Source organism: Talpa europaea, assembly GCF_964194135.1.
Source record: "Talpa europaea genome assembly, chromosome: 8".
NCBI classification, from domain to species: Eukaryota; Metazoa; Chordata; class Mammalia; order Eulipotyphla; family Talpidae; genus Talpa; species Talpa europaea.
In genome coordinates, this window is record NC_140075.1 from 53,976,364 (window position 1) to 53,991,669 (window position 15,306).

Here is a 15,306-nt window from a genome sequence, read left to right on the forward strand (position 1 = left end):
AGAAAGCCCACTCCCTTTTGATGGCTTTAATTGTTATAAAATAATTTCTTAGGTTGACTTGAAATCTGCCCCCCAGGTAACTTTCAGCTCTTGGTCCTCATTTAGGACCAAAAGAATATGGAATAAGTTGACCCCCCTCTTTAGCCAGGCGGTGTTTCACATATAAGCTGGCAGTGGTGATCTAAAATCAGTGAGCCTTGTCCTTCCCTCAGCGGGTCTATCAGCCCTCTCTGCCTCCCTTCTACTCTCTAACAGGTCAAAGTCTTTTTTTTTAAAGATTGATTTTTTTATTTATACAAGAGCTGGGGTACAGGCCAGAGGTGCAGGAGAGTGAGAGAATTCATCAGAGACAGAGCGGGGAGTAGAACAGGCAGATGACCGAAAACACTGCTGAGGGGAGCAGTGGTCGATACAGGAGAGGTCTGCCACGCCATGTGGGAATCTCCCTGGCCAGCCGGGAATTGAACCTGCGAGCAGAGGCTGCGGACAGCTTCACAGCGCTGTGCTCAACCGCTGCGCCCCTGGGGAGGCCCTCAAAGTCTTTCTTACTTGGTATGTCTGCCCTAAATTGTCCCTGATCCACCAGTAGAGGTGGGTGTCCTGGGCTGCAGGACGTGGTGCTGGCTTTCATCCACACCTTCTTAGTGTAAGCAACGATGCTCCCCCAGATCCCAGTGAGTATCAACCTTGGGCTTGGGAGCCCTGTTCAGAGGAGAAAAGAGTCTCAGAGACACTCACCTGGATCTGCCCAGGGCCAATGTAAAACTTCTTGAGGATGTTGATAAGGAAGTGCTGAACCTCCACCCAGGGGTAGATGCTGTTGGAGCCGTCCAGGACAATGACGATGTCCATGTATGTCTGGCACCCTGGGAAGTGGGGACATGATCATGGCTACCCTAGAAGCCAGTGTCAATCTCCAGATGATTGTCCAAAGGACACCGGAAAAAGGACCCTGTTATATGTGTGTCATGACGTGTGTAGTTACCCATGTTGGGGGGCTATACTTGGGCTGGACATTTATTGGGGCAGCAGGGATGACGAGCTCAGCCGTTCCTGGCTCTGCTCCTCCACTCTGTGCTGGCTGTCTGAATACAAATGAAATTAAGCCTGACCCCTGCTGCTCTTTCTCAGGGACTGACTTCCATGCGTCGTCGTCGTCGTCGTCGTCGTCGTCGTCGTCGTCGTCGTCGTCGTCGTCGTCGTCGTCGGTCAGTGCTTCTGAGGCAACCATCCTGCCCAGAGGAGAACCTTATCACGTGTTTTACTGTAAGGGGCAGGCTGGAGGTTCCCTCCTTCAGCCCCAATGAAGAGGTTTTACTTTTTAGGAGGGCGGAGTGGTGTAACGACTAGGAATGTGGAATCTGGCAACAGAATGTTTAACTCCTCGCTTTGACCTTGGGCAAGTCACTTTGCCTGTCAGCACCAGTATTCTTCTCTCTGAGGGAGGCAGGCGTGTGCTGCAGGAGTGCTGTGGGGAAGGGACTAGATGAAGCTTCTCTGAGCTGATCCGATTTTCTGTCTTTTAACTGCTTTGTGACTGTGGCAATGACATGATCGGGTCAAGTTTTTGCTCCTTTATCTCTGCTCTTTATTTCTACAGGGTTTCTCTATGTTCTCGTCACATCGATACCAAACTACAGAGAATGATGAAAACCAACGAAGAAAACGCAAGAAACACTGGTACCATAACAAATGTAAAAAATTTCTTTTAAAATCTAAGTAATTTATTTCTCTTTGTGAGCAACTGGGGTTACTTTGAAATGTGATGTGATATAGTTTGTATTATATTATATTATATTAGAGTATATTGGACTATGGGGCCTCTGTTCATTTTTATAGGCGAATTTTCACACTGTTATAAAATCAACTTTACAGCAACAGGCAGGAGCCTTAGGCGTGTCAAACATCGCAGGAAGCCCTGCCTCGTGAAGGTGCTGCACATGGACGTCAGACCCGCTGAGGGAGGAAGGTGGTAGCCCTGGGCCCAGGTGCCCGAGGCAGGCTTGTGTTTGATAGAGCATTTGAGCAGCATTTAGTGACTTGGACAGTCAGTCACTTCTGCTATAGGGCAAGTGGTGCAGACATTCGTGACAGGCTGTGACACTTGGTAGCTTTATCCTCACCCAGGTTGGCTGAGCACAGACCTAGTGTGGTAGGGCCACGGAGGTGACCCAGACAGATTGGGAGGAGCTTCTGATCTGGTGGTAGAGACCAGTTTTCTTTTATTTGGAAACCAGTTTTATGTGAATGCATTATTATGGTGGAGCTGGTTTTTTTTTTTTTTTTTTTTTTACAATATCAGAGTTTCCCTTTCAAGAAGATACCTTGGGAAAAACTTTATTTTAGATGCGTGGTTCCTAAATAAGGCTGAAGATGCCATGTCACACACTCATACTCTGGGCTTGTTCCAGATCTACTGAATTAGAACCTCCCCAGGGGAGAGGGGTGCCCTGGGATCTGCCTGACAAACTCGCATGATACTGCTGCTGTTTGCCCAGGGGAGGGCATCACCACCCCAGGGAGGCTGAAGATGGTCAGCCCTTGCTCCTGGGGGTGGTGATGTTCCCTTATGGACACCTCATGTGATGGACTGCCTCCTCCCTTACCCACGTACCACCCCCCCCCGACCCCCCAATAGGCACTGTCTTTCGTGTGACTAGAACCAACACCTCTTCATCAGGCTAGAGACCACTTGCCAGCCCTCCTGGCCTGAGGTATCCCCTCCCTTCCCCAAGCACTATTTTCCATCTCCATGACTGGGTCTTGTTTGCAGGAAACTGCTGGCTAGCCAGAGGTGCTAATCCCCGCACCCTCAATAAACTGGCACAGCTGCTTGGGCCATGGTATTTAGCCCAGAGGAAATCATGAGGCTCAGAGCCAAGCAGTCTGGGCTTGCAGAAGGTGGGGTCTGAGCATTACTCCCCAGGTTTTCTTGGCAGGTGGGGCGGGAGGCAGGGTGTTTGTGTTCCATGAGCCTCTGAGCAAGCTGGGGAGAGCTTCTTGATGTCCAGGAACACCAGTTCAATGGGACTATCATCAGGGGCATTTCTGTTCACCCTGGCCCTCCACCCATAGGGCTGTTGCATAACACCAAAGGGCAATAATCACACTGAGCCAAAGTGAGTTGTGCAGTGAACCACCTCCCGACTATATAATGTCGCCCAGCAATCTGTCTTACCTCAGGGTGGGTTTGCAGTGAACCCCGCTGGCTCCCAGGACTGTCTTTATAACCTTAGCTCATTTGACCCCCCCCATCACTCTGTGGGGGCCACAGAGGTCAAGAGAGGTGAAGTGATCATCCCAGGCTACCCAGAGAGCCAGAGCAGAGCTATAGTCCAAGGCTGCTTTATGGCCACAGGCTAGCCAGGATCCGAGCCCAAGTGTCCCACAGACTGTGGGCCACTCAGCCTGAGTCCAGATTTGAAGCCACTTACTTTGGAGAGCAGGGGCCACAGTCTTGGAGAACCTGAAGTTGGAGTTGACTCTGGAGCACATCCCTGTGGTGTAGTAGGAACTTCCACACTCGTGAGACCAGAGGGGGCTGCAGGCCTGGGGAGCACAGTGCACATCCTTAGTTAGTGGGGGCCTCAGAGAGGTCAAGGCCAAAGAGCCTTTGGATCACCCAAGTCAGACATTCTCTGAGTGTTGGTATCCTCAGGATTTAGAGGGTCTCTTTTGAGTCTAACTGAACTCTCTCTTGCTGAAGGAAACTAATCTTAGAGTCCTTTGTTGTATTTGAGCGCCCCATTCTTATATCATTTAAGGCTGTGACTTCTTCACCGCCCCCTCACACCCACCCACAGCACAGGAGCTGGGTCTTTTCCTCCATTGGAGTAGACCTTTCGAGGTCACTAGAACAGCTCTTCTGTCTGCAGAGGTCACTGTCCTTGCTGGGCAATGGCCAGGTCTGGGTAACAACCCAGGGCTCTTACTAAGGAAAGAAAAAAGAATGCCTACTCTTTCTCTGAAATTTGTTACCCAAAATATTGGTGTCAGTTTCCCACTTAAAGACAGAATGATGATGTCCTCTTAGAGTCGGGATTGGTCATTGAAAGAGAAACGCCCACTTCAGGCCGTCTTTTTCCTGCAGCCAGGAAATCCAGGACTAAATTCTGGCTGTAATTTCATTTGATTTAGAGGAGTGATCATTCCACTTCCATTCCCTTTCTTTAATTATTTTTCTTTTTCATTTAATGTACATTTTAAAGGTTTTTGTTTATCTGTGTCCTTTGTTGAAGGTGCTATCAATTATTTTTGGAAGTAGGGTGAGGATAAAGAATGAGGGGTGGATGATGGCCGATAGCTGGATGTCTAGCTGGATGGACACATGATGGATGTTGGGTGCATGGACAGCTAAGTGATGGGCTGATGGATGATGAATGGATGGATGATGGATGGATAGGTAGACAGAAAAATGATGGATGGATGTTGGATTATGGATGATGGACGGATGGGTGATGAATGACTGGAGGTAGCCAGATGGACCACGGATGGATGGATGATAGATGACGGATGATGGATGAATGATGGCTGGATGCAGGAAGGGATGGCTGATTAGATGGAAGGATAAGAGGGTGGATCAATATATAGACAGATGGGTGGATACAGAAATGAATGGATAGACAGATGAGCGGTAGGATGGATAATTGATTAGGGATGGACTGATGCATGAATGGATGAATATATGAATAAATAAGCTAACGAAGTTGTCATTTATAAACTTAACCTACCCAACAGAGGCCCCTGAGGGTGTATTACACTATCCCTCTTGGACTTCCATCCCAATAAATTGAACTAGGTGAAATCAAGTTAGTAGAAATGTGACAAGGAGCCTCAGAGGGCAAGGGAGTAGGAAGGAAGGCCCCTGACGGGTAAGTCTATGCACAGGCTTGAGGTCCTGCTTTGCCTTGGTTGGGGATGATGAAAGGTGTGGGCAGACCGCAGACCCAAGTACCTCAGGACTCCCCTGGCTGGGCCACTATGTTCTCAGGTCACTGAGCACCCCAGTCCCTTTGCCCTGGTGTCTGGTACTCCACACCCCACATGTCTCCTCTGCCAACAGAAATGAATTGAAGGACAAGAGGGAAGATTGAGGGCCTCCCCGGTGGTGCAGCGGTTGAGCGCTGGGTTGTGAAGCTGCCCGCAGCCTCTGCAGCGCTGGTTCGATCCCCAGCCACTGGGGGAGGGTCCCATATGGCATGCAAACCTCTCCTGCCACCTGCTGCTCCCCTCAGCAGTGTACTTCATCAGTCTGCCTGTTCTGCTCTCCACTCTGGCCCTGGTGAATTCTCTCACCCTCCTGCGCCTCTGACTGTACCCAGTGCTTGTATAAATAAATAAAAAAAATTAAAAAATTAAAAAAAAAAGAGGGAAGATTGACCAAGCCCTCTTTAAAATGGACAGTGAGCTTTTTGGGGTAATTTTTCTCTAAAACCTCTCACAGCTGTTTCTGGAAAGTATCAGTCCCCGGAGGATCCCAGCATTGCTCAAACTCATGGTGCTCACTCAAACATGGCGGAAAGGAGCAGGCAGGTATGTGGACGAAAGGGGCTTATCCTTTGTCCTGCCTCGACTGTGCCCTGAAAATGGAGGACGCTGTCTGCTGAATTGCACAGGCAGGCAGCAGGTGGAGCACGCAGTGCAGCGTGCGCATGTGTGAGGACTTGCCCACTGGCCTGACACCCCACCTGCCTCAAGGGGGAGGGAGCACTGGGACTGGGAGAGAAGGTGGGTGAATGGTCTTACCAGGAAGCTGTTGTCCTTGGGGTTGGTGGCCAGGCTCAGGCCCAGGCGCATGTTGTCCTTCCTCTCAGACACGTTGGACAGCGTGACCCTTCCTGGGGTGGGAAGGAGAAGCTCAGTCTGCAGCCCCTCCCATGTCCTCTGCCCAAAGCCTGCTGTTGCTGCTGGCTACCCAGGTGCCTGGCGCAGGTCAGTGCCAGGCAGAGTCCTCCCTGATTCTCCCTGCCCCTCTGGACCCCTGGCTCGTCTGCACATTGTTTTACTTAGGTCTTGCCCAGACATGGTCTCATTGCTTCCCCTCAACTCCCTCTGAAACAAGGAAACTGAGTCTCAAAGAGGCCAAGGCCCAAGGTCACACAGTAAGCACATGGCAGCATCTTCCATCTCCTAGTCTAGAGCTTTTCCTCCTCCAGACATCTGTCTGGCCTCCAGCGTTCCACCACACCTAAGCTGACTTCCTCAGTGTGGAGTTCCTGCCATAGGTTTCCCAAAGCCAGTGTGCAAGGACTTTTTTCCTCTGCTCATTTGATAAGCTAAGGTGACTTATAAAGCTAAGCCAACAACTGATTCCCCCAGGTAGCAAACAGTACTTTGCAAGAGCCTTCTAGAGGTGCAAGGTCTTACCCCAGAATGTCATTCTGTGACTAGCTGCAAGGATTGGGTTGTGGTAGATTAGAACTATTAAATAGAATTACACTGGTTAAGGTTTGACTAGATCATTCTGTCAAGTCACTGAAAGGCAGGAAGTGAGCTTGAATTCCCCAGAACTATGTTGGGGTGTGTGCGTGAGTGTGTGTGTGTGCACAGCTGTATGGGTACATCTATGGGTGTGTGTGTTTAGGGGGAAGAAAGTTGAGCATTTCATTAACCCAGAGTCAATCCTTACCTGCTGTGATGATCTAGATGTGATTTCTGAGGACTTGGGGGGTTTCAACCAACAATACTCAGCATTTAGCTCTGGGGCACCAAAAGTGTGAGATGCTGGCCTGCCTTCAGGGGCCAGGCCAGCAGCCCCAGGCTGGGCATGACCAGAGGCCAGAACTTCAGATGCCTGATTGTTTCGTGGGCTGGGGCTGGGGGCAGCTGTGTTTGTTGTTCTTCCTTTTGGTTTCCCTCAGTGTGTAGCAAGACTCCTTTTGAAATCTAGCCCCTCTTGGCTGTGTTACCAGCCAAGACCAGGATTGTTTTCTATTTTGTCTGTCCAGACAACCCAGAGAGAATATACTAGTAATAACCCTGGTTTTTATGGTGCCTTGTCTTTGCAAAGTACTGTCCACAAGCGCCCTGCCAGGGGCCCTGTCAGTCCTGAGGCCTAGAAGCCACCATTTCCATTTTAGAGATGAGAAACTGAGGGGCTGGGAGGGTTACTGACTCCTATAAGGTCAACCACTGGTAAATGACAGAGCTGGACTCAAACCCAGATACCTGGTTACATCCGGAGTTCTCCCATGTGGTGGCAGTGCGGTGGTAGCGAGGAATCTGGAAAGGAACTCTCAGCCCCGAAACTCCTGCCCATCAGCACCTTGGGGAATTCTGTGCTCCCTCTGTTTCAGGGCATGGCCCTCACCTCACCCCTACCTCCCTCTCTCCCTTGTCTCAATGACTGAAGTTCTTACGGCTTGGGGGCTTGGGGCAACCACTAATGTCAAGATCTCTGTGAACAGGAGAGACAGACACTTTTCTCTGTGGGTCTGGGTGAGGGTCCCTCCTTATACATACGGGTTGCCTTCCAGGTTCACATCCTCTCCCCCCATCTCTGGTCATCACACCCTGACTTCAATCAGGTGTTGGAAAGAAAGTCTAGTGATAGATGGTGGCTTGGATGCCTGACACCAGCTCTCAGCCTCCTCTGGAGGGAGGAAAGAACATTCCTGGCTTGAGGCTCAGTGCCTGGAAAGGCCATAGGAAAACCAGGCCTCAGGTTTCCCAACCCTGCGTTTTCCACTGTGAGGATAGGCTGACAGATGGTCTTCCTGCCGTGTGTTTTCTCCTCAGTAGGAGGGAAAAAAACACTCCTCAAGTGCAGTGCTTCCCAATGAGCCTCATTTTGCTGCACAAGCTTATGCCCCGGTTCAGGAAAGTTTTCCAGGCTCTGATGGCTCCATGTCTCTCACTGTTAGCAGGGGCTCCTCTTCCTTTGGAGCAGAAAGGGGTCCCCATGGAATCCAGAACAAGGGAGGAAACTCAATGATCCGTTCAGGTGTCTGCGTCCCCACCTGTACCAGGAGCATTTCTCAGTGATGAAAGCAGCCCTCCTCTGCCTCCCCTCCCTTTGCGCTCACTGCAGGGCCCTTTTTTCTGTCCCCCTGACAGAGAGCTCATTACCACCTCAGGGCCTTTGTGCCTGCTCCTCCTTTGCCCATAATGTTCCAGCCTCACCTGTCTCCAGCAGACCTTTGCTTAAATGTCATCCACTCAGAAAAGACTCCCCTGACCACCACACCAAGGCAGAACCTCTCTCCCTACCTCTTCCCATGACCTTTCCCCACCCCAGCCCCCTTCTCACCAGCTCCTCTTACTGCAGCACCCCAGTTTATTGCATAGCATTTATCCCTACCTGAGGTCCTTTCTCATTTGTCAACTGGCTTTGTCCTCTCCTCGCAGAACCCCCGGCTTCTTGTTCGCTGCCGCATCCCCAGTAACTAGTATAGCCTTGGAATATACCAGATGCTTACTAAAGGTTAGGGGCATGTTAGACCTGGAGCAGATCTGAGGGTGGCTGAGTCCACCACCTCACTTTACCTAGGAGCTAGCTGAGGTTCAGAGAGAGGATGTGGGTGTCCCTGCACACACGGTGAAGGAGACCACCAGCTTGGCAGAGTTTGCGATCAGGCCAGTGAGGACCAGGGGGTGCATGAGCCACCAGCCAGGCCCCTCCCTGACTGTTCCCTCATTGAAGTCAGGGCTCTGCCTGTGCTGGGGTTTGAATTTCCCACTTGTGGGGCTGTTGCAGATGTGGACAGCGGGAGCGTCCGGCATCCCATGATGGGACAGCTGGCTGCCCTGGGGATCTGGGTTCTCTGGGCTTTCTCTTTGATGCAGGCCTTTCATCCATCTGCTAAGCTCTTGAAGCTCTGCCGTCTCCCCCCACTTGGCCCCTGCTCTCCCCACCTCACTGCTCTGGGGCGGAGGAGTCCTCTGGGAGAAGGGAAGGCTAAGGGACCTGGCCTTGGAGCAGGCTGGCCCTCTAAGGTAAGACCTGAAATCATGACTTCTCAGCCCAAGTGGAACTTTTGCTTCCGTCTGACAACATGGTGATGGCCTGGCCACTGACTGGTCTTTAGGACCAAGTGGACATGCTTTAGAAGATGGGGGTGTGTGTGTGCTTTCCCAAAAGTGTGCACGGGCACATGTGTGGGTTGGACAAGGTCATGAAGGCCTGGAGGCTGCTCACAACATCTCCTCTGTGCCTGACAGCTCCTCCACAAGGAATCTAGCCTGGAGTTCAGAGAGGCAGTGTTGAGGACGAGTTAAGGGGCTGCCGGGGCTGGGGTCCTGGTGTTAGTAACTCATAAGCTGGGTGGCCCCAGGCGGTCCCCTTACCTCTATGCGGTCATCCCCTCCTTTGCTAAATGGTTAACTCTCATATGGTTGTTGTAGAGATTAAATGAGTCAAAACATCTAAAAATGCGTAAACCAGTGCCTGGCATGTGGTGAACATTACATAAGATATGTGGATGTCAGCTCTCCATGTGATTATTTCAAAATCAAAGAAAAAGACAGGAAATAGTTTTCCCCTGGAGAGAAAACCCTATTTGGAGGGGCAGTGGATGAGTCAGAAAAAAACACTTAGATTTGACTCCTGGCCGGTCCCTGACAAGCTATGTGACTGTGGGAAAGTCATCTTCCTTTTCAGCCTCAGCTTCCTCATCTGTGAAACGAGGGCAGCGCTAGGAGCTGGGTCACCTTGCAGGGCAGCTGACTGGACCTGTGTTAGCGTCTGCCTGCCCTAGACAACCACTGGTCTCCTTGTGGAGAGACTGGGGGCCCAAGTTACCCAGATTGAGCTTGGTGCAGTTCCCGTGGGCCACCGGGCACTTGTATATGTCTCCTGTCTTCTGATGGCCGTTGGTTTCCAATGGAGCGCCCACCACCAGCCTAGAGAGAAAGGAAGACAAGTGAAGATACTGTGGGAGGGGCTTCTTCTTGGGAAAGGAACTTGGTGGGTGTGTTGAGGGGAAGGTGAGGTCAGGCCATGGGAGGGAATCCATCAAGTGGTAATGGCTATATGCAGACCACACACTCAGAGCTTTGTCTCCCTTCAGTGTACAGTCACAGGACCTGTGCCCACTCCAGGCCATCGCCAAACTGTCAACATACGGTGATGAGGACCACAAGGTCCTGCAACAAGTGGGATGAAGGCGGTCCCTGGAAGAGGGGGCAGTGCAGACATCACCGAGGCGGAGATGCTTGAGCTGAGTCTTGATAAATATGAGTTTGTTTAATATGGTGAGGGTGGTAGCCCCAGTCATTCAGGCAGAGAAATGATGGTTTTGGAGCCATAGTCTTGGCCACCGGTCACTACCGGCATGGGGCCTCATTCCTCACCTTATACGACAGTCTTTCAGATGATGACCTGCCATGAGGCATGATTCTTAGTACTCATGGCTGTCCCCTCCCCTGAGTCACTAGGCATTTGCTCAGGATGGGTAAGGCAACCAGTGGGGCTAAAGAGAGCTCAGGGCAGCCATCCAGCTATGCCGTTGTGATCTCGTTTGGAAGAGGGTCTTGGCAGCTGTAATTAAGGACCTCAAGATGAGACCATCCCGGTTATCTAGGTGGGGTCAAAATCCAGTGACAAGTGTCCTTGTCAGAGACACAAAGGAGAGAGAGGAGAAGGCCATGTGAAGACCCAGTCAGAGCTAGGGGCAATGCTGCCAGCCACAAGCCAAAGATGGCTGGGGCCAATGGAAGCTGGAAGAGGCAAGGGAGGGTCCTCCCAGATCCTTTAGCAGGATCACAGCCCTGCTAAGCCTGGATTTTGGACACCTGGTCTCTAGGGCTATGAGAGGATACATTTCTGCCATCCACTTTGTGGTGGTTAGTTAAGCAGCCACAGGAGATGAAGACGCCTCACATGAACACATATTTCTAGAGTGAGTGTTACTCCTTCCTGAACTGGCCAAACCCCAGCAGTGCTGGGATGAAAAGCTCATGGTCCTGGGGGCATGGGCTGGGGACTCAGCTCCTTTGAGGCTGGGGAGAATGTCACCTCAGCCTGCATGGTCCTGGGGCCCTCTCCTTAGAGCTCCCCTCTACATTTCATCTCTGGCCCACCAGAGGGGAGCAACATTGTGGGGCTGAGGGGCACAGAGAAGTACTCAGAACACCAGTGCTGATGGAAGTGAAACCTTGACAGTAGGCAGCATGTTCTTTCAGTGCCTGCCTGCCCTCTCTGTCAGCATTGGCAAGATCTGGAACCTTCTAGGCCAGGAGGGTAAGCCTAGCTCTCGGCCTCCTCTGTGTGTCCCTCCCAGGGACAGCTGTGCAGTAGTGGGAGGGCAGCACAGCTCATACAAATCTAGGGTCTCCCAGACCTGGAGGGACAGAGAATGGATGGTGTGGAGTTTGGGGCCCAGGGACAGGTGGGACACTGGAAGCAAGGACACTTTTCGGAATCCTGCTCTGCCAGGAGCTCTCCTTCTACCCAACCCCCGGGGCACTGCCTCTTCCTCACTTTGTCTGAAGAAGAAACAATTGCTCACTTTTGGACTTAAGATGGTCGAGAGGGGGACTGATCTAGGGGCCCAAGCTACACAGACTCCAGTGGCTTCTTGTGGTGAAATCCCCCTGTCCCCGCCCCTGCTCACTTCTAAGTTCTGGAAAGAACATGAGGTCTGAAGTGGGAGTTTACAGAGTTCTGTTTGAAATTAAGAGTCTATGAAATAAGAGTTGAATTTCACCCCTGGGGACCAGATAATGACAGATTCTAAATATATACACTTATTAAGCATGCCTATTTTTGACCGGCAGAAATTAATTGGACTCATAAAATCTGTTTGTCTAGACGACGTGAGTTTTGGCTGCTTAATTCTGCTGGTGATTGTGTGGTCAAGGCTGTTCCTTTCTTTGCAGTCCCCTCAATCCCCAATCCAAGAGAGAGAGAGAGGCAAGTCAATAAGTGAGGTCTGGGCTCCAAGCCTGCTTTTCCAGCTACTTTGGTTTTCAAGGTCAACCTGATTTGTGACCAAGTCTTCCAGAAGGATAGCCTGTCCAGGACACCACTGCCCGAATGTCAGTGCTTTCTGGAAAGAGAGCCTTTGAGGACTACCTTAGTGGGTGCCTCTAGGAGAATCAGGCCCCAGAAGCTTCTAGTTTAGAAAAACCATGGCCATCATCTAGAATAGCAATTTTCATTGTCTTCTAGAACACACTCCACAACCTTACAAGGTTGATCCTCAAAACTCTTCCCATTTTACATTGTGGAACTCGGAGACCTAACAACTGACTTGGTGGGGCGAGATCTTTGGGGAAGATCCAAGTGCTGGTTGTCCCCCTGGTTCTGTCATCAGCTTGCCTTGTGACCTCGAGTTCACGGAACTTTCCAGACTTTCTTGGCCGGGGTGAGTTCCTGCCCTGCTACCTTCCTAGGTCACTGTGAGAAGTCAAAGGGGGTCAAAGACATCTGAAACAGAAGGTGCTGTATCTAAGTAAGCATATACAGACCGTATCTTTCTAGAAGTTGTGTGTCCTGGTGAAGACCAGCAGGCGACAATCTGGCAGTAAATCCACCAAGTCCTCTTGATGCAAAATTTGCGTTAAGACCAAGCTTTGCTCTTTTCAAAGAACCAGGGGTGCCCACTATGACACCTGATTTCTCTGGGGCTCCTAGGCACTTTGTGAGGTAGCCATGGGGACTCTGCTGTCGCCTTAGTACAGACGCAGAAACTGAGGCCCCAAGTGGGGAACCGACCCTCCTCTGTCTGTGGCAGAGCCGGGACTAGTTCAACCAGGGCAGCTTTCTCTGTGTTGTCCCAAATACTTCTTTGTTGTGAAGGGAGTGCCTGGGTCAACCCTCTGCCTTTCTGAAGTGTCGGCATTATGTGCGCCGTCAGGCTTGAGGTTTTGAGGATATGATTCAGTCTCACTGCCGAAATGCGGGGAAAATGTTTGCGTCACCATCCAGACCAGCCAAATTGCTCTTGGGGTCTGGCAGCCCTGTCACCCCCCTGCAGCCTCAGCCTTATATAGCCATCTGAACCTCGGGGCCTTCTGTGCCTCGTGGAGGCCGGACACCCTATACTCTGTGGTGTGGGCACCAGACAGCACAGCAAACCCCAAAGGTTGTGGTGAGCAGGGGCCCTTTCCACGGGCCATGACTCAGTGGCTGTGGGCTCCAGCATTCTCCAGGGGGGTGGGGTGGGCACGGGATGGGCTGCTGTGCATGGAGAATTGGTGGCCACAGCCCTGTAGGACCCTCTACCCACCACCCTCTGGTCTAGGCCAGGCTTGGGAGGAGGCTCACTGTGGAGATGGCACCGAGGAAGGCAAGTCTTGGCCCCTGGGTGCCGAGCTCCTTGACTCCCAGAAGGATGTAGGCTTAGAGAAGGGAACCCTGGCCCCCTCCCTCACACCCTTTCCAACAAGGCCCCACAGGGACTAGTCCTGACTCAGCTCCATCCTTCAAGGCAGTTTCAGTCTCTGAAATTTTTAAGTTGCATACTCCCATTAGAAAAAAGGCAATGTGTGGAGATTCCTCAACCTACTAAAGATAGAGCTCCCATATGATCCAGCCATTCCACTCCTAGGTATTTACCCAAAGGACACAGAAACATCAATTCCAAAGAACACCTGCACCCCTATGTTTATAGCAGCACTGTTTACAATAGCTAAGCTTTGGAAACAGCCCAAATGCCCAAAATAGATGACTGGATCAAGAAGATGTGGTACATATATACCATGGAATATTACTCAGCATTCAAAAAAGATTAACACATGCAATTTGCAGCAACATGGATGGAGCTGGAAGGGATCATGCTCAGCGAAATAAGTCAGAAAGAAAAAGAAAAATACTGGATGGTCTCACTCATAGCAGGAATCTATGAGTGAACTTATTATTAGAACTTATTATCAGAACTTCAGCTCTTGATGCTTCTCTAAGCCCTCCCCCTCTCGATACATAATCTTCATCAGTTCAAGCCCTTCACTGTCATGAGGTGGTGGCCAGGGCTTGTGCGTACACATTTATGGCATCCAGAGAAAGGGCCCGCTTTGGTTCCTGAATTCCAAGAAGAAATCTTGAGATTCACTCTGATTGATGATGGGATGACTGAATCAGCGCAGTCAGGATAAAACTGGCCTGTGGATTGTAATCAAAATCAACAAACAACTGTGAACCAGAGACACACTATGGTGGTGGGGGGGAGCGAGGAAAGGTGGGATTGGGGTCAAAATAAGGGGGTTGCAATTGTATGGGGAATATAAAAAGAAAATTAAAAAAAAAAAGAAAAAAGGTAACATGTACCTCCAATATGTGTGAGTTTACATGTAAATTATACTGGTGTAGCATTGTCAATCTGTATATTAAATATCAGTAACCCTGTTTCTTCAGATAAAATATAAATTGAAAGAGGACTCAAATCATCCTACTCTGTGGTCCAGTATCCTGTCTGCACAGCTCCTGTGGTATGTAGAGCTGGTGTTGGAGACTGTCCCTTTGAGGCCCAGGCTCACATTGATTACTCTAGACTTTCCACAGCCAACCAGCCAGTGGTTCAGCATCCTAATTTCCTGAGGGCTGAGATGTCTTTGCTTTCCTGCTGTCTTTGCCATCCAGCATGTGATGGCCTGGAAGGCACTTGGAAAAAAGGTACCCACACTACCCAGCCGTCTGACAGTCTCCAGTTGTGGAGCTTTTGGCTTTGCCTCAGGCCTAAGAGAAACCCCCACATTCAGTGACCAGAAAAAGGATTGTTGAGAACTGGAGCACTTTTTGCATGTAGAGGCTCAATAAAGTGACCCTGCTTTCACTTAACGTCATTGTTGCTTGTGTACCTGGTTTTTATTTTCTCTCTCAGCAGCCCCCATTTCTGTTTAGGGATCCAGTGGACTTGGCATATCTCTTGTTCTAGGGACCAAACACAATCCACAGGCCAGTTTTATCCTGACTGCGCTGATTCAGTCATCCCATCATCAATCAGAGTGAATCTCAAGATTTCTTCTTGGAATTCAGGAACCAAAGCGGTCCCTTTCTCTGGATGCCATAAATGTGTATGCACAAGCCCTGGCCACCACCTCATGACAGTGAAGGGCTTGAACTGATGAAGATTATGTATTGAGAGGGGGAGGGCTTAGAGAAGCATCAAGAGCTGAAGTTCTGATAATATTATGACCCTCTGGATCAAACTATACCTGACGCCTGAACTGCTACTGGACTTTTCAGATGTATAAACAATAACTATTTTATACTATAAAACTTGTTTGAGTTTTCAGGTACTTATACTGAAAACATTATAACTAGAGTACATAAAGCAAAAAAAAGTACACAGTTAAAACATTATCCTTAGAAATTCCATATATTACCATGCTATAAGAGGAACATGGCATCTGAGACCAATGAGAGAG

The 15,306-nt window shown here is 50.2% G+C and overlaps 1 protein-coding gene across 1 annotated transcript in view; it reads right to left on the reverse strand.

The window, feature by feature from the left end:
• Window positions 1-15,306, reverse strand: part of ITGA11 (integrin subunit alpha 11) — a gene marked incomplete at its 3' end in the record, with an annotated part of 113,347 nt that overhangs the window by 47,803 nt on the left and 50,238 nt on the right. Inside the window, exons 3-6 of the mRNA XM_084239535.1 lie at window positions 9,740-9,840; window positions 5,746-5,837; window positions 3,435-3,549; window positions 739-866 (exon numbers count right to left, since the gene is read on the reverse strand). Coding sequence (XP_084095661.1) covers window positions 739-866; window positions 3,435-3,549; window positions 5,746-5,837; window positions 9,740-9,840 — 436 coding nt within the window. The remainder of the gene's footprint in view (window positions 1-738; window positions 867-3,434; window positions 3,550-5,745; window positions 5,838-9,739; window positions 9,841-15,306) is intronic.